The following is a 19,656-nucleotide window of genomic DNA, read 5'->3' on the forward strand; positions in this document are numbered from 1 at the left end:
TTATGGAATGTTTGGAAAAAATACAGTGGGAAATTAATTTTGAAGTCTGACTTGAGCCTCACAGAATGATTCAAGATCATTTGCAGAAGTGGATTAACATTAAAGCATTTTATTATCTTATTATCTAATGTTATACATAAAGTTTTATAACCATCAGCTTAGCATTTTAAAGATTCTTAATATTGTTATAATAAAACTGACTACTGCAGATAATTTTATATTCCATAATAAAAAAATAAATCTGTGCTGGTAAATCAGTCATCCTTTAAACTCTTAATAAAAGGAAAAATGTCTGTATTTGGATAGCGTTTTGTTCTAAGTACAGTAATATATAATGTGGTCGATTGCGGTGTTTATGTTGAATATTGATTCTAACTTGAACTGATTTCTTTTTTCTATCTTATTTGCTAAATTAAGTATTGGTTTATACATTTTCCAATAGCTCCATTAAAAACTAAAATGGCAGCAAATACTTGCTGATGTTGTAATAGGTCTTTATTTTTACGCTGATAGGAAAAGACATTTGCTTTAGTTTTATCATCCTAAGAACAATAAATAGATGATTCTGTGAGCATTTCTGACAATTGTATTAGAATATCTAGGGTCTACTTTTTCACACGAGCATATTTATATAATGAGGCATTATACAAATACGCGTGTTTAACTTTGGTTAATGAATATATTCAACTGCAACAGCAAAAATCTGTCTTAACTTTGGAAACAGTTTAAAGCTTATGGATGACAGAATATTTACAATATCCATTTATGGCTTCTACTCCTCCTTTTGTACTTGCAGACCCAGGTTTTCAGTATCCAGAAGGGGGCCTAAATATCCAAAGCAGCACAGTTTGCACTCAGGCACATAAATAACCATGAGATTTTCAAAAGGGAGTCTCCATCCCCTTACCTCATGATACGCCTCGTGTGATTTTGCAAAAGATCTGTATATCCAAGACTTTCCAGAAAAAAAAAAAAATTGGGCTTTTATTTTTCATGCTTAAATGTGGGATGATCTCCGTTTTAAAAATCCACAGTTGTTTTTGGTTGCTAAGATTTAGGAAAATAAAACAACAAACCAGAGTAACTAATCCCCCCCACTTCTATGGGAAGCGTACATGCCTGCAAGCTGTTTAAAGTGAGGTCCCCAGTCTCTAAGATAGTCATAACTCTGATCCATGTCTGACATGTTTGAACCTAAAGAGCTGAGGGATCCTGCCAAAGAGCCAGTCCCCTCAAATGCATAGGTCTGAAGTGAGTCATATGGAGGAGCACTAGGATCTGTATTCGCTTCTTCAAGCTTTTCTGAAATGAATTGCCTGAAGATTGCGCTGTCAGGACCAACCTGCAGAGACTGTCTGTAAAGGCTGTGGATTTCTGTGGTGACCTTCTTCCGAGGTTTATGCGTTCGCATGACAGTGCGGGTCCTCAGTGCTGAAATATCAAAGGCTTCTGTGTCCTCCTCGCCACCTCCTTCATCGTCATACCTGACAATGTTCTCTCTGAATTCTTCCATTTTCTCTGAAAAGGGAGACTTCTTCCTCTGTTGCCTTATGGCTACAATTGCTAAAAAGAACACTGTGGAAGGGAAGGGAAGGGAAGGGAAGGGAAGGGAAGGGAAGGGAAGGGAAGGGAAGGGAAGGGAAGGGAAGGGAAGGGAAGGGAAGGGAAGGGAAGGGAAGGAAAAAGGAAAGGGAAGGAAAAAGGAAAGGAAAGGGGCCAAGCGAAAAAACAGAGAACCAGAGACTTTGAATGTGCTTGGAAAGACTTAAAAAAATGGTAATGTTTCTTAATGTCAATGCTATTGCAAAGTGAAGCTATCTTAACAAATTTATAGAACTGTAATTTTTACAGATTTTATGGTTTTGAGATGAGCATAGTATGTGGTGGGAAAATGGCTACAAAGGGGCTTATAAAACAGGTGAATAAAATGAAGCAGTTCCTTTGGTAGATGGGAGTTTGAAACTGGTGGAAACACAGGTTATGCTTTTTGAAACTGCTTTGGTTTATCACATAATATATCAATTTCACATTCAGAATTTAAATTCTTAATCTCTCACTCTCTCTCAGATCAAAGCTCTAGGAAGATCAAATGAAAAATGAAGCAATGAGCAAGATATCCTCCTCTATTGGTTAAATCATTCAGTTCCATAGTCTATGCAGGGTGTGGTTCAATTATTTCTGCTATGCTGGTTTGGAAATTTGAAGACTATGACTAAATTTTGCGTGATGTTGTAGCAGTACTTACTACCAAGGCCTATGAATCAAAGCAGCTTGTTTCTCTCATATATGAAAGCTTTTTTAAATTTTATTTTAAAGCATTATTTTTTAATCCTACCTCATTTCATTTTTAGCTGAATGATTGCTTTGAAATAGTCTATGACTTTCACAGAGATGAATGATTTCAGTTTTTAACTAAATCTCACTGCAGTTCTATTTAATAAGTAAGTAGTTTGTGGTCTGTAATTTTTTACCCAGGATGATGGGTTAGATGGCATGATGATGGCATAATACAACTGCCAACAATGACAGGATTTTACCTCACTTAGGGATATGAGAGACCTGAAGTAATTCTTTATTTCTACATATTTAGTGTATACTATTTAATTTGATTGGGAGATAGCAACACCAAAATTGAAAGCACTGGAAACAAGAATTTCTACAGCGTTATTATATATTTAGAAAACCCAGGTAGTTTCAACTCTCTAAACCCTTTGCATGGTGAACTCTTCTAATGGTACATGGAAATGGAATGGTAAATGGTAAATGGAAAAAAAAATGAAACTTTCAGTTTCAGACATAAGTAGCAATCATATTATGTATAGAACCTTTTATTATTTCATTTTAAATAATCACAAAAATACAGTTGAAGATTTAATGGATTTAAAATATCTGTGTCTGTAAAGAGCATGGTAGATTAGTTTCTTTTTCTTTCTGATTAAATATATTTATCTATATCCCTGCTTTGACTTTTGTGATATGTATAGGTCCAGTAGACACCAAGGGTTTATTCCATCTGGTGAGAGGACCTTGATGAATAATTCCACTGAGAGCCTGGATAATGCAGTGATATTGTTTGCCTGATCCTCAGTCCCTTAAGTGCATAACACAAAGTGACCAGGTTCAGATACCCTGCAACAATCAAAGAAAACTTGAAATGAACACTAACCTTCCTGTAAGCTCACACTGACTGACAGGTCTAAGGCAGGGACTTCTATAAGGGGGGCTGCTTTCCAGTGCCACTACTGAAGATTGCCTGGGACAAGCAAAGCTCAGATTTAAATAAGGTAACTCTAGGAGTGCAGGCAAGTCTAGAAACCACAAATCCAGTCGTATGTTCCTTTTTTCTCTGTCAGAAACCAGGAGATGGAAGTAGGGAAACTAGTGCATCCCTGGATTTTGCTGTCGAGTCAAGAAATGGCTAGTGTCTGGCCAAGAATACTCCCATCTAGACATAATTATGAAATACCTTTCCATTGTTTTCATCTTTGGCCTATCTATTCAATGTGTTTGTTAAGGATAAATAAAACATATATATTTTTTGTAGGCCATTCTGTTTCTGCAGTTTCCTGCATGTCACCTAATTTCGAGAGCCCAAAGCCATATGAAGATGCTGACTCATAATTAACAGGTACGCGTGCTGCTTCTAGGCAACTCATTTAACTGTGGGTCTAAATTTTGTTTCATTTCATTTAAGGAAAAACTTCAATGAGTTCTCACAAAGAGATTCAGTCAGGAGGTCAAAGGTACAACAGGAAATAATTAGAGACAGTTTCTATTCCTTATGCTAAGGAAAATAAGCCATAACCTTGTGGACAGAATGCAGAATATGGGTGATTTTTAACTTCTTGTTAAATTTCTTTTTTCACTGATGTAAAGTCAAAATAGCTCCATTAGTTTTATTGGACTTGTCTTTCTTGTCTTCTGTTGCTACTATGGCAGATCAAAACACAGCATCAGAATAGAGCTGCAAGCCTTCATTTTCAAGCCTCAGCTTTCTTGTAATTAATGATGATATGCTCAGTGTTGTATGCTGTTATTTATAGATTGGTAGAGGTCATATTGTATACAGAGGGTAGAAAAAAGAATGTTTTTTACCCAGATATCCTTCATATGGGAAAAAAAGAGGGTTTACTTAAAATTGTTTTGTGTTTCTTTCAGTGATATAGGAGTTTAAAAATATTACTATTGAATTTGCTCTCATTAAAAAAATACATTGAGAGAATAATTTTCAGTGAAAGTTTTTGTTTCTTAAAACAATGTAATTTCTGTTATTACTTCTTTCTTTCTAGACATTATATTTGTGTAGTTAGATATTACGCTGCAGTTTTCTTGTTTTGATTCTGATTATATTTTTTCCTTATTTTTTTTTAGAATTTTGTTGAAAAACAATTTATGCTAGGTTTGCACAATATATAATGATTATTTGATATCACACTGCTTAGTGAAATCTTGATTCTATCTTCATTTTCTTACTTTGGAGTTGTTTGTTTGTAGTTTCATTAGTAACCAAAAACCAAAAATGGTTTTACTATCATAATCCATCAATTGTTTTGGGGTATTTTTAGATATGACATTTTATGAAATTTACCGCTATATGTCATAATATGGATATGTCATATTATTACACAGGCAACAGCGATTTAGAAGTCTTTCCCTGTTGCTTTGCTGGCATCAGCTTGAATTTGGTCTTGAGGCCCATGACCACCATCAGTGACCAAACTCAGGTCAGTTATTTTGCCTTGGAAAACAAATCTACCCAGGTCTATCACTTCGCTTTCTTTCCCGGCCTCAGAAGCTGCCATACTTTAACCTCACTAACTCAGACAGGTGCAGAGTTTCGGGATGGATATTTAGCCTTTGGAGAATGATTAGTAGAGTGTGCCTGCTGTTATAATGTGTCAGTGTCATCAAATCACTTATTGAACATTGCAGGAATATCCTTTTGCTGAAAAAAAGGAAACACACTTTAAGAGCGATAGCTGCATGCTTCACAAGGTGAAGAAGTTGTTTCCCTGAGTGCTGTCACTCCAATACATCTTGCAGCAGCCATAGCCCTATGCAGTGCAGGAACAGCTAACCTTGGGTGGTTGGTCTGGTTTTGAGTGCCCTGTGCCAGCTATGCATGACCCTTTGCAGAGGTACAAGCACAACTCCTGTGCATTTAAAACACTCTCAAACCCACTTTTCACGTCCATAAGCTCCTGAATGTGATGGAGGTTAATTTGGTGTCCTGTGAGAGGAAAAAGCAGATACCTAACATTTGGAGAAAAAGCTGTCTGGAATGCAACCTTATTAATTGACAGAGAAACTTTCTGTTTGTTTCTGGAGGTGCTTTCTGAGTGTATCGAATTCTTTTTCTTTTATTATTTTGTATTGATCTTAGCTCTACATTCGGCATACCTAAGGCAGAATAAGTAAGGTACTGCTCCTTCTAATATATTCTTATACTAGCTAATTTCCTTGTATATATGCCATCTTCAGCTTTACCTGAGTTCAATACAGACTTTGGATCAATACAGACACATAGGACCATGACTCAGCTAAAGCCAACTTTTAGGACATTGTGTTAAAATTCAAATTTTACTGAAAACTAGGGGAAGGAATTATAGTTAAGAAAACCGAAAAAAAAAATGAAACATTTGTCTTATTGCATTTTTTCTCAATAGAATGGTACTTCCAGGATTCCAGTCAAGGGAACATCTTTGTCACTTAATCAAGCCTACTGTAAAAGGTAACAAAGTCATTTCTCGTACTCATACTTACCTAGGAGTATTAGTATGCAAGCCAAAACACCAACTAAAGCTTCTGTGCTGAGACCCATGGCATACATGAAAGCTCCGTATCGACAGTAGAAGGTGTTAACTTTGGTGTCACAGTCACAGACAGTGATAGTGAGAGTATTCGTGCTTGTCAGTGGTGGGGTTCCATTATCCAGAATTAAGATTGGCAAGTAGAAAAAAAACTGCTCTTTCCTCCTGAAGCCACTTTTTGCTGTGAAAATTCCAGCTGTGTTATCTAGAAGATAAATTATTATGCGTGATATGCATTTATCACTTTTCAATAACAACAATAAAACTCTAGTGGAATCTGACCTATTTAAAAACAATGGTACTGTGCAAAGCTACATATTAAAGTTAAAACAGTAAATCCAGGCACTGACATGTTGTGGGTTTTTTGTGTCAATCATGAATAATTGCATTTATTTTTGACATATGTATTTCAGGGGCAATAACAAAATTTGACCTAGGAGCTCTGTTTTTAATGTTCAGAGCTAAAAAAAAGCCCACCATGTCCAGTACCTGACACCTGCTCTGACTAATTGGTTCTTAAAATGGTTCCATGTAACCAACTGCTACCAATCCAGCAGTTCACAGATGAAATATAGAGAGTTTACCAATCAAAAGGCTTCAAAAGTGTGTCTGGCAGCACACAGAGAAAGAAGGTGGCAAGGGAAAGAAGAGAAAGCAAGAAAAAATCCACTAAAATAGTCTTTTATTTCATTCCCTGACTCAAAAACTGGATCTAGATGAGCTCCTACTACCTAAATTAGGAGAAAGTTGCTAGAGGGTCTCCCCTTGCTTTGTATTTAACTATTAGTGTTTAGAAATCAGTTCCATACAAAACCCCGTAAGCAGCTTAAGTTCAGCTCCTGCTGCGTATCAGCTAATTCAAATCTGAAACCTAGCTTGCTGCAAAATAAATTAGGCCTGTCTAAATCTGTGTATAATGGAAAGAACCTCTATAAATGGTTACGTGTCAGAATTTTTTATCATGGCAAGATGAATTACTGTATGTGTGCATACATGTACGTAGAAAAAAAGAAGTGTTTCCACCATTATCTGTATGATACATCTATCCAAACAGTCGACTGAAGCTAACTCCCTCACATTTAAGTTCTTCTAGGTTTCTGTCATAATTCAGAAGATAACTCTGAGATAAAATGCTCCAGATCTGTAGACTCACTTTTGCTTTTGCCTAGGATTATCCCAATTCACTCAGCCATTTCCTTGAAATGCAGCAGAAAGGGAGAGACTGAGGGCTGCCCCTACCATGTTATAAAAGGTGTGCTGGTTTTTTTTCCCCATCAATAGCCACCAAAAGGAACTGGATGTATTGCCTTGTGCATGGCTCTGCTTGGACTTTGTGCAGAATTAGCAAAGGTGGGAAAGGCTCGTGGCTTGTACACAGTTTGACTTTAGGGTAACAAGTTATCTCTTCCTGGCACTGAGTGACAGGTTAATGAAGCTGGGAATTGAAACACATATTAATATGTTAACTTTAACTTTGGAGATATTGAGAGAAATAGTTTGCCATTTAACATAGTCTGAACTTCCCAAAACTTATTTTCATTGATTTATTCACCTAGCCAGAACATTCAAATAATTAACAAAGTCAATAAGAGCAATGTGTACTTTAGCTGATTCTGAAGCAGTTCCTCTTTGTAGTCTCAGCAGACTCTAAGCGGTCATCCTTCCTGCAACTCCATCCAATATTGCACTTATGTTTTTACCTCAGACTAGTTTTGCTTGATATCCCTCTATATCACTCTTTGTAAGAGTCTCAATCAATATCAGTTCTGAATAACATTAAAATACATATATAAGACATTTTATGATGTCATCATTAATCAGCATATGCAGTTTAAAATATATTAGGAAATAAGATTATGTTCATATTTATCAGTGTTTATAGTTTTGGTCTTGCTGAAGTGATGAAAAAATGGACTCGCATTAACAGCAATCTTCTCTTTCTGGCAATCTTTTTTCTTAGCTAAATAGACAATTTTAACAAGAAAGTTGGTATTTCCTACCATATCCTACATTAAGAAAATAAATTTTAAGGAATACCAGTATATTTTTTATCTCAGCATTTTTTCTTTCCTTGAAATAAAACTGTCTTTTGCTGTTTATGTTACTTGGCTGAAAAAGGAAAATAAACTGCTTAGTATTACTGAATTATTGTTTTGAAATGCACCTCATGACATGTTCATATCTTCTTATAACAACAATTTCTATTTAAGTGGAAGTTTTCATAAAACTGGTGATGTGAAGACCACTAGAAGCATGCATCTTTTATTAGGAAGGTCTTAAAGAGCTACATGAATGACACCACCTTGATTATCTTTGACAGTAAAATGTGAGTTGTTTGTGGCCTCCTGAGCCAATGAGAAGTAAAAATGGTGACCTTCTGCTGAGTCATCTTGATCCACTGCACTGATGCTTTGAATTAGCTGGAAATATAAATAAACAGAATTGTTTAAGAATAAAAGTATTTACTTGTCCTTTAAAACATTTAAAGGACATATCAAGTATGTTAAACTGTTGATGACAGAGATGTGATCTGCGAATATGGATTGAGTGCATGTTATGCAGTCACAAATATACACCTCCCATACTCAAACAAACAGTGTCATTGAGACTCATATTCTGCAAATACTTTGCTTTGCTTTTTCATCTATTTGAGAGAGGCAGGCATTAAAATCATGAGAAAATGTAGAAGATTTTCTGGATCAAAAGACAAGGGGTAAATGAAGTTTCCATAAATGAAAAAAGTAATCATATATAGTGTTTGTCCTCTTTTTTCAAGGTGAAAAGTATATCATTCTACATTTGAACAAATCCCTCTATACAGAACCCATTTCCTTCCAACCCACAAACACATTGACATCATTCAACTGATATATTATATCTCCAGTAAGTGAGATATGGTGACAAGTTCATGTGCTGAATTGTTGATTCTGGATATTATAGCAGATTGATTATGGAACTTCTTGGCTGCTTTTTCTCAGGAAAGTAGAATAGCCTTCATTTATAATATGTCAAACCAGATAGTCATTGCAAGATAAAACAAAAAATAACAGTTATCATTCAAAAGAATATCTTTCATCTTTGTAAATAAACAACTACACTACAGTTAACATAATTACCAATATTTCTGCTTAAAAAGAGCTTATATTTCTTACTTCTATCAGTAAATATTTAATGACCTGGGCATCAGCATATATTAGTAAGTGAGTATCCTCGCTGACCAGGAGGAAAGCAAATTGATGCAAGCCCACCAACTTTCAGAATAGTGTCCAATTTGAACTTGGTCTCTATTTTATCAGTCATCTCATGCCTTGTAGATATTTGTACCCAAGCAACTTGAAGCCTCAACTTTTCCCAAACTAGAACTCATCTGAATCCTACAAGCGGTGCTTTAAAAGCAAAGCAGTAAGTCAATGGAAGTGACTACAGCCTTCCATCTGTGCCTTTGAAAACTTTTTCACGATTAAACTATTTTTCAGTCAAAGATCTAAGACTTCAGCACACATTCTTTTTCTTTTCAAGCAAGCTAAATTTGATGAAATCATCACAGCAGAGTGCAAAATGTGGCTCATACCCCAGAAGCTTTGTATTCTTAGCACTCTGCCCTTTTTATATGTGAAATTTATTTCAAATATATATTTTCACTCTATGGAAAAATGAGGACCCTTGAGATTTTTTTATTGCCACTAATGAGAGGAGTGATTGTTCAGTGATATACCTGGTGACAATGTACAAAAGATGAAGCTTCCTGAGGAATTTTTTACCCTTTCCTCAGAGCAAACGAAATAGCTAAGGTGATGCAAATACAGGTATAGGCATGCAGGTCAGGAAATCAGTGAAGAGCAATAACTGATCCCTAATATTACCTGATAATAAATCATAGACTTCATTTTTATAAAGGAATATAGATCTCAGAATATGCTCAGTATGAACAGCAATAGAGAACAAAACTATATATCCAGTCTAAAACACGAACAATGGCACATTTTCATTATAATATTCTGCCATGTACCTGAGAAAATGAAAAAAAAAAAAACCACCTCTGCTGGCCTTTGCTGATGATTTGCTAGTAAAATCTCCATGGTCACAGCTGAGAAAAAGCTTTGTATGGATGTATGTCCCTCCATACAATTCAGGGTCTATAAAGCTGGACTGAATATGCAGAGTAACATAGTAATCTACAAAGACATCTTATCCACATCTAATATTTTTATGTTTTTATTTTTTAGTTTGGTCACTTGGCAGAGAAGAATTACCTGCCTACCTAACAACAACAAAAAAAAGGCATTAATTATAGATGTGGTTTTTATACTTCTAGTTTTCATTCTGATTAATAGTTATTTAACCAGGTATTAGCCATGTCTTTGGAAAGTATATTTGCAGGAGTCTATCATTTGAAAATCATAAAATTATTGCAATTGTGAATTAGATACTGTTTTGTTATTTCATTATTAACTTCCATTACTTTACATACAGAATGTATTTGCCTGTATAATTTTTATCTGTATCTGATCCTATGAATATAATTCTGAGGAGTATGTGTCTAGCTGAAAAAAAACCCCCACCTTCCCTTGTTTTGATCTGTACTGCGCTCTTCTACACAAACCTAAGACTCCTATGGTTATTCTAGACATATTCACATGCCTTTAAGCATTCACACTAGAAGCAGGGGAATACTTGGAACATAAGGATAGGACAAACCTTTATTGTTTATTTCTTACTGTATCACTTCCACTAAGATTCAGCAAAACCCAGATGAGTCTATAAAATATTCAGAGAGCAATAGGCAGCTCTGATTTTGCTGACTCTAAAGGAAAAATCACCCAGAGAGAAGGAAACTCGCTTTTTTTTCTGGCTTCCTAAGCTTTCGTACATCTAATGTAGGAGATTCTAACATTTTACCAGGGAAAATGGCATCACAGACTGAAAACCTGCACTTATTGTTTGTGTGATTCAAGGTTTAAAAAAACCCTACATTTTAATGTGTAAACAAAGAAAAGAGTGAATGATGCATTGCTTCTGCAAGGTTATAACAGTTGTTGTATTGACTAGGCTGAAATTTAATTGCTGTAAAATTTCTTATTTCAAGTCTCATTAGTCTAGAAGCTTTAATAATCCAGCAGTGCATTTGAAAATACACATTTCTTTAAAACTGAGATTAATTCACTTGTTTTTTGTTGAAAAACTGATTTAAGTTCATGGTGGGTGGGCCTTATTTACTGTTGCTTTCCAAACAGACTGAGATCACTGCTGGGAACAGCAGGGGCTCCTTTGATGAAAGGTCACAAAAAGATGTGCCCTGCTATACTCAACTTCCCCATCCATCTGATTAGTGGGCACTTTCAACTAATAAATATCATCAGTGGGGGAGTCTAAGATATCAGTAACAGCTCTGATCTCTCATTGATTAATTATTGAGTATAGAAGGGAATTTCTGTAAACCATTCTGGACTGAATGTCTAGCTGTCTGTTGTTTGTCTTGCAAATAACAAGTTATGGAGTATGGAGTAGTTGACTGCCTGGTAGTCTTGATGAAAATTCATTGAAAATTTATTTCTGTAATCCCAAGTAGTCTCACTGAGTTGGAATTATGGAGATGTCCAGAAGAAAGAAGAAAGCTGCTCTGTTACAGTTCTTTCTGTTTCTAAGCTCTTTCTCTCTACTAAGTTCAGCTTAAGGCATAGACTGTCCATCTGAACAACCATCAGTACCATTAATTTTGATGCTAGAGTACTCTGAATGTATAATTTGGAGTCCTTTGTGCATACTCCCATACCCAACTATAGTCTTACCATTCCCATTAGACAGATGGAAGGAAGTAGGAACAGATATGCCACCTTTCTCTTTCTGCTTTAGTTTCTTTGTTTTGTTTTCCACCCAACATCCTTCAATAGGAGTTCTGTTGTGTTTTATAGGATGTAAGAGATCTGATCACCTGCCTGTTTTGGGAGTACGGAACTGGTTTTGTTCAAATTGACAGAGATCTAATAAGTAGTAGGATTTTTCTCATTGCTTAATGATGTTTGATGACCATCAGAGTTTAGTGCAAGTAAAAGATTAAAATGTTCATTACTATAGTCAACACCTGCATTTTCCAGGTAGAACTTCTACCTCAAGACCAAGGTTCTCCTTTTGACTACTTTTATTTCTTTTCTGAAAAGCAAATTGGCACATTGATCTAATTTCTCTGGGGTTACTGTAGAATGTTTCTGCTCATCTATAAATAAAATGGTGTACATCTCAGCAAAGGAATAACGATTATAAAGCTCATGCCATGACACTTAGGTGCATTTTTATGTTTGTTTGTGTATGCTGATAAACTCATCCTACCTGTTCTATTCTGCTATGAGATAATGTTGTTGAATCATGGCCCATAAAAAATAGAAAAAGGAATTTTCCATGGGCCACTGTGCCCACTGTTTCAAAATGTCACAAATTACAGTCAGGGCATCTGCAGGTGTAGCTTAGAGTAAGGGCCTGCTAGAATATATGGTGCTTTCACAGCTTCACTATTTTTATGCTCTAAGGGATGCCCTCATTGCTTTTTTTCTTTTTAACTTGTTATTTTCTTATCACTACTGCTCAGGTGTTTTTTTTGTAAATGATAAAGAGAACATAGCAAGGTGAAATAATAAACATTTGCTTACTAACCCGTCACTTTTACTTCTCTGCTATGAAAAATCATTTTACATCACGATTTGTTAGAAAGGATCTGTTTTAGCAAATTGCTCATTGTTAACATTAGCCGTATACCCCTAGAATTTGGCTAAAGATTTCCCTTCTTTTCTTCTGTCAACATTTCATTATGTAGAGAAATAATATCAAATAAGTACTCTTCACTTTCACTGATTATTTTATTATATACTAAGTTCTGAGTAAATAAATTTGGGTTTTTTCTTATCTCTGACTCAAAGTGCTCTGCATACATTGTCACTACTTTGGATCTAGTAAAAGTTACTAAGTAAGCTGCAACATCAAAGTCACTTCATATATGATCCCCAAATTACAGGAACTATGAATTGCCAGAATAAATATGCATTAGAGAAGACAGCATTAATTCAGAATGTACGTCTGTCCAGTGCAGCTTGTCTTCAGCTGAAATCTGTTTCCTGCATGTATGAAGAAAGACCAATATCCACAAAAAGGACTGAAATTACCATGCATAAAAATAGATGCATTCTGGATGGTCAGCTTGCTTACATATGATGTAAGACATTTGTTATAGCATACTTCAAACTTTCAAGCTTCATTTTCAGGCTGCGTTAATTTATTAATGCCTTGGGAATTAAGCTTTCTGGGTCAAATCCATTCTTGCTGGGATGTCTCTAGTCTTACCTTTGGGACAGATTTGATTCATTTTGTGTCCTGATTATTTTTATAGAATACTGCCTCTAGAATTCAACAGTTTGTAGTTACTATACACACACATAAAGAGTAACTATAAAGAATTAATACCACATTGTGGTCATTATTTACCATGTCTACATACATTTATAAAGTCAAAAGATCCAATCAAAAGGGAATCCTCATTTTGGATGTCTTATTAGTATTGTTCTATTTGTTCTGATATAGCTATAGCTGTAGTAGGATAGAAGTCTATTTGACACAGCAACTTTCATGTTACATTTATTTTGAAAATAATGTATTTAATACTGGTGGTGCAGTGAAAGCCTTTTTTCAATGTGCAAAAGAAAACTTTAGTTGTGGTTAGTATACAGCTGACTTGGATGATAGGACAGTACAGAACTAGAATATAAAATGGGTAGTGAAAAATCCATTCAAAATGCCTAATAAACATGATGGATGGATTTAGAACCATGCCAAAAAAAATCTATCTATATCTTCTTTACTTCCATTTTTATTGTCAAATTTCAAATTATACCCCCACAGACTGAAATGTAATCCTTTTATTTGAATATCTTTCAGAGGTTAAGCTAAACTTTTCTATAACTCACAAAACCATACAGGGACATGACCATCAACACTCATTGAATAAAAGCAGACAAAGAATTTTTTATAATCTTTCAGAAAATCCAAAACTTCAGAAAAAGCATTCTTCTCTAGATTGAAGTTACCGTTTACTGCCTCTGAGTTTGGATAATTAGGACAACAATTAGTTTTATTTGTGTTCTGTTTCACATTCTTTATCATAGCCTAGTATAATCTAAGGCTATGTAAAAACAAGTTAATTGCCACATGACTCTACGTTGCTTTTATTGTAAACCAGGCAGACACCAAGAAAAAGTAATCCAAATAAGAAAAATTATTTTTTGACAGTATCTTTCCCTCTGCAGTGCTTTTCCTTCCTTTCCCCCAAACACTATAAGCTGGGGAATGTAAATATATTTTGGATTATCCCATGAAAGTAGGCACAACTCATCTAAGATCAGGGAAGCAAGTGAATTCCAGAGGTGCAGAACATCTCTGAGAAAATCTCTCAGCATATCTTTTCCAGCTAGATGGATAAAGATAGCTACTTTAGAAATTGAAATGCAATAGTATATCTATACAAGCTTTGATCTCAACTCATAACATGTAAGCAGATTCCTGAGCTGTTTGGAATTGATTGCAGAAATATGGCTAAGATAAAAAGGTATGCAGTGTCCTGATTAAGCCCTTCAACTGCTTAAACTGATTCTTCTGAAATGTAAATTGTGTTATTCAGTGGACAACAAGGACATCTTTAAAATCATTTTTTAAATCTTTTGGTTTCTTGATGATGAAAATAAAGAACCTTTTTTTCTGTGAGTAAAAAGTGAAAAAAAAAGAATAATAGCACTGAAGGAGATACATCAGCTATCAATTGTTTTAAATCATAAACATTGAACAAAATGTCATAAACTTTGACTGTGATAATTATGCACTGTAGTAGCAATTTCCTGTTGTTCTTCCTAAGATCATTTGTTAATGAGAAGAGTATTTAACATTACTGTCATGGTCTCCAAAGGCCAAATTGAAGATGCCTGTGACTCTCAAAAACCTATAGCAATGAAAAAAACAAAAAAAAACAAAAAAAAAAAGAAAATCTAGAGTAACAGGTTGCCTGTCTGTAAAATGGGAAAAATATCCTGCTCATTCCTCATTCAGGTATTACAAAGTTAAACAGGAATAATTCTATATCCTAGCCTCAAAGAGTTTATTATTATTGTTACTACTACTATTTTTTACAGTGTCATTTTCACCAGTGATTCTCAAAATACTTTATATATATATATATACTTAATTTACTATCAAAAAGTAGCCATTAATGGGCTAGCATACAGAGGTTATTTATCAGTAAGCAACTATGGAATAATAAAAAAAACCTGGGAAATAAATCATCTGGGTTTTTATATTGTAGGCAAGTCCAAAACATGGATTACAAAGATCCATTTTATAAGCTTCCATATTTAATTCATGGTGTCTTGAAGACAAGGAACATGAAATGGCATTTGCTTTAATGCCTGTACTTTGATCTGTCAATGAGTTACTGAAGACCAAAAGAAACGGCTTGCTCCAAGTACCTCTGAACCAGAGGCAGCCTTTGCAGAGTGGAAAATTACCAAATGCAGAACAAACTAAACCAACTGCTGATAGAAAAATATACAAACGAATGCAAAAAAACTATAAAGAAATTACTTTTGCTACAAAGAAAGCTTCATTTAAGTGCAGGCTAATCAAGGTCAAAGTAAGCCAAGCTAGTATAAAAAGAAAGGCTCTATGATTCAGAAATCAAAACATAACAAAACATTTGAATGGAACCATCACAGATATCTCAAAGGTCTCTTTTGTATGTCCAAAGAATGCTTTAAAGTGATGAAAAAACATATAGATTTTTCTATCTATAGCTTTTTGTTGTTGCTTTTTTGTTGGTCATTTTGTAATTTTTTTTTTTTTAACTTTGAATATTCTGTTTTTCTTTTTGCAGTTTTCTTTTGGACTCCTGTGTGGAGTCTGGTGGCACTCTTATTGCACAGTTTGGGGCTTGGGCTGTAGAACTGGATCACTTAAAAAAGAATGTAAAGCTGTAGAGGAAAGTGGATGGAGGAAAATGAAGAGTCAGCAACGTACCTGTGGGGTTAGGGAAGATGACTGATGTGACCCCTTTTGCCTGGGGAGCAAGTAGAAAATGAAAAAACCTCCAGGGAAGGATGCTTAATATGACAATTCCATAAGCTGCCAGCTAGGGAAAGTGTTGCAAAGGCTGTGACTTAAAGATCTTCAGATTTCCACTGAACTAGACAGGGTTTGAATTCAGTTCACAATAAATGATTTCTAACCAAAGAACACAATGAGTCTAGTTTGAATCTAGTCTAAGTCTGGTTCTTCTGGACTACATTATGTTGTTGCTGCAAGTGCCAGGCCTAGTTTTAACTTCTGCAACATGAACATGAATAAAATCTATGTTTTATGCTGTTCGTTTTTTTCAGAAGTTTTTCTGTATTTCTCTATTACCTGTTTTGGTAGAAAAATAAGGAGATGTATCGATTTTGTTTTAAAGGGGGAAAAATACACATCAGTCTTCTGAAATCTATATTTCAAACTATACATATATCAACAGAACTAATTTTGCAAATAGAGAAAATACAGCCTGTACTCACAGTACTGAAATAATCAATATTAAAGGAATAGTAACATTTCAGACCAAATTAACACTTACCTGGCCAGAAACTGCATTTTCACAAACAAATGTTTCATAATATTTAGGGAATTCTGGTGCATGATCATTAACATCGAGAACTTGGATATACACATTTGCTTCTGAAATTTTTTCAGGATTTCCTAATGGTTAAAAAAAGACAGAAATCAAAAGTTATAATCTACTACATATTTTACACTAATGTAGGCAATAGAAAATTTTACTTATATTCTGCAAAGAAGAAAATGGTCACTGAGATCTACAAGACACATTTTATGCTAAATCGTTTTAATGAGTTCAAATATATCCAATACATTTTTTTAAAAAAGCTATTTTCTTTCTTTGCTGGGGTTCTGTTTACAAAAGATGTTGGGGTTTTTTTTGTTTGTTTTTTCACCAATCCATCATGTTAAATTATAATACTATATCTTGAAATATATAAGGATATTTCATGTAAACTTTTGGATTTGTTCACTCATCTGCCAAGTCAGAAACTGATTTAAATGTAAAAAATAAAATTGATCTGGAGAAATTAAATGAGGTTTTGTTCACACAGAACAACTTACTGTATTAGTTATGTGTAAGGGTATGTGGAAGGAGAGTGTCTGCTCCTCTAAGGGTGTCTGGTCAAGGACCTTATTCAATGCAATGAGAGTTAATAAGAAAAGAAGGAAGCCATAAACAAGAACATACAGGGACACAAATGTGAGGGACAAATGATAAGGGAGAGGGTGATGAGAACCAAACCTGGTCAGACACACTAACTGATGGGGGCAGGTGACTGTGTGAGAAGGTTCATTCCTGTGCGGTTATCAGATTGGGGACCCTGTCAATTGGGAAACCGAGGGAGAAATAGGGGAAAACAGAAACAAAATATACCAAGACACAGACCTGACAAAGCAAACATGGAGACAGTGACAGGAAACAAACCTCACAATAATTGATGGGCTATTCAGAAACCACAGGGCCACAATTCCAGTCAGATCAACCTGGACCTTGCAACTGATAAGACTGTAAACCAGGGGGAATCCAGACCCAGAGGGGCACGGGAATCAATAGAGCTGTACAGACCCATGGCAGGGAGGAACAAAGAGGGGGCAGAAAGGGGTATAAAAGGGGCCAGTCGCATGTAAAACAGGGAGAGTCAGTATGCTTGTCTGGCTGATCCCTGTGCCTGATCACCAGTCAGCCTTATCATCTTAGATCTTCTTATTAAATCTTTTCTTAGCTATCTCTGCATAATCTCACTCTCTATCATTGAATGTGTATGTGTGCTGCAGGGATTAAGTACCAGCTATTGGTGAGACCTGCGTATGTGTGAGTGAAAATTGCTGCCAGCTGCTGGAGTCAGACAGGGCTGTGGGTGCCCCTGGCCCGTGGTGCCAGCTACTGAATTGAATGGGGGGCACAGGGGATGAGAGTATCTCCCCCAGCCTGGGTGTGCATGGAGTATGTGTGTGTTTTCACTAGAAAACTTTAAGCTGGACTCAACAGTGAGAAGGGAGTCCTTGGGTCCAGACCCGGCACTCAGATGGGGGTCCATGCTGGTACACTCAGGAGGGACTTGTGAATGTGGGGTGCATCAGGCACGAGTGTGTGAATGCTGTGGGTTTGCCAGTGAGCATCGAGCATGGAGTAACTGGTAAACTGGGGACCCATGAAGTTGATAAGAGGACCTGAGATCCAGGCAGAGGTGCCAGGCAGACAGAGACTCCGTACAGATACTGAAAGGATCCGTGAGTGTGTGTGTGCTTGTGAACCTGGAGAGTGTCGTGTGTGTGTGTGTGTGTGTGTGTGCGCCTGCACCAGTGACTTTCTGCCTCTCCAACCAAAGAGGGGGAAGGGACTTGTCTGTCTGTCCTTGTTGTTTATGTGAGTCATGTATGTAGGTGCTGCAGAAGGCAGTGCCTTGTTTGCATGACTGGCTGTGTCAGCGTCCTCTGTGTCTGTGTGCATGTGTCTCTGGGACACATGCTCAGCTTTGCTTTGGGTTGAGCCTGCAAACAGGAAAGCATCAGCCTCATCCCTGAGCCTGGCAGAGGCCTTGGGCTGGGCTCCAGCAGCTGGGCAGGAGGGACGTGGGCCAGAGCGGCTGGAGGAGGTAGCTGCGCTTTCTTGCATCATTTAACATCATGGATACCACAAAAACTGGTCACAATCCTTTATGAAATTCTGTTACTCTTCCTCTTCTTTAATATTTTGAAATTTTGAAGCTTTGGGAGAAATTTTCACCAAAATTCACAAGCTTTAAAAATATTTCTGCCACTGCTGGACATGGAGTAATTCAAATGGACACTCATACCCAACCCTAAGCAAGGCAGAAAGTTGAGACTTTGAATTTGTAACAACAGAGCTGTTCTATCCACTGGTCTCCTAACACATATTTGCAAAGAAGTCTGATTTTGCCCAGGCATGTCTACTGCTGACAGACTTCATAGACTGAGCTTGTAGTTTTGTTCCAAGTATTATTTGCACAACAGGTTTAATTCTTAGTCATTTTGTACTCACAGAAGTGTACTGCTTCTGTTATACAAGTATACTTTATTACTGTATATATCTAAAGCCATTTGGTTACTGTGGCTTCAGATATAAAAGCTATGTCAGTATGGCTTATTCCCATATGAAAAGGAAAATAAACCCTGTTAATAAAAGGCATTTTTTTTCCTGCATTTATTGCATTTACACAAGATTATATTGCTATAACTACCTCAGACAAGGAAAAGCCAGGCCTAACTATACTAGTTTCATGGTACAAAAGTTGTGTGTAGACTAGGCTGAAAAAACTATTTGTTTATGTAATAAAAATGTTCATAAATATGTCACCTGAAACCAAGGGAAGGAAGATCTGCGGGTACAGCATTCTCCTGGAGAAACTGTCTGCTCATGGATTGGACAGGCGTACTCTTAACTAGGTAAAAAAATGCCTGAATGGCTGGGCCTAAGAAGTTGCGGTGAATGGAGTTAAATCCAGCTGTCAGCCAGTCACAAGTGGTGTTCCCTAGGGCTCAGTATTGGGGCCAATCCTGTTTAATATCTTTATCAACAGTCTGGATGAGGGTATCAAGTGTACCCTCAGTAAGTTTGCAGACAACACAAAGTTGGGTCGGAGTGTTGATGGGCTGTAGGGTAGAAAGGCTCTACAGAGGGATCTGGACAGGCTGGATTGATGGGCTGAGGCCAATTGTTTGAGGTTCAACAAGGTTAAGTGCTGGGTCCTGCACTTCGGTCACA

The 19,656-nt window shown here is 36.2% G+C and overlaps 1 protein-coding gene across 1 annotated transcript in view; it reads right to left on the reverse strand.

The window, feature by feature from the left end:
• Positions 1-1,084: 1,084 nt before the first annotated feature.
• CDH19 (cadherin 19) overlaps positions 1,085-19,656 on the reverse strand; it is a gene marked incomplete at both ends in the record, with an annotated part of 41,734 nt that continues 23,162 nt past the window's right edge. The window contains 4 exons of the mRNA XM_082304188.1: positions 1,085-1,575; positions 5,764-6,015; positions 8,113-8,230; positions 16,447-16,568. Of these exons, the coding sequence (XP_082160314.1) occupies positions 1,085-1,575; positions 5,764-6,015; positions 8,113-8,230; positions 16,447-16,568 (983 nt within the window). The remainder of the gene's footprint in view (positions 1,576-5,763; positions 6,016-8,112; positions 8,231-16,446; positions 16,569-19,656) is intronic.

The sequence above is a fragment of the Platalea leucorodia genome, assembly GCF_965183815.1.
Source record: "Platalea leucorodia genome assembly, chromosome: 1".
Classification (NCBI taxonomy): Eukaryota; Metazoa; Chordata; class Aves; order Pelecaniformes; family Threskiornithidae; genus Platalea; species Platalea leucorodia.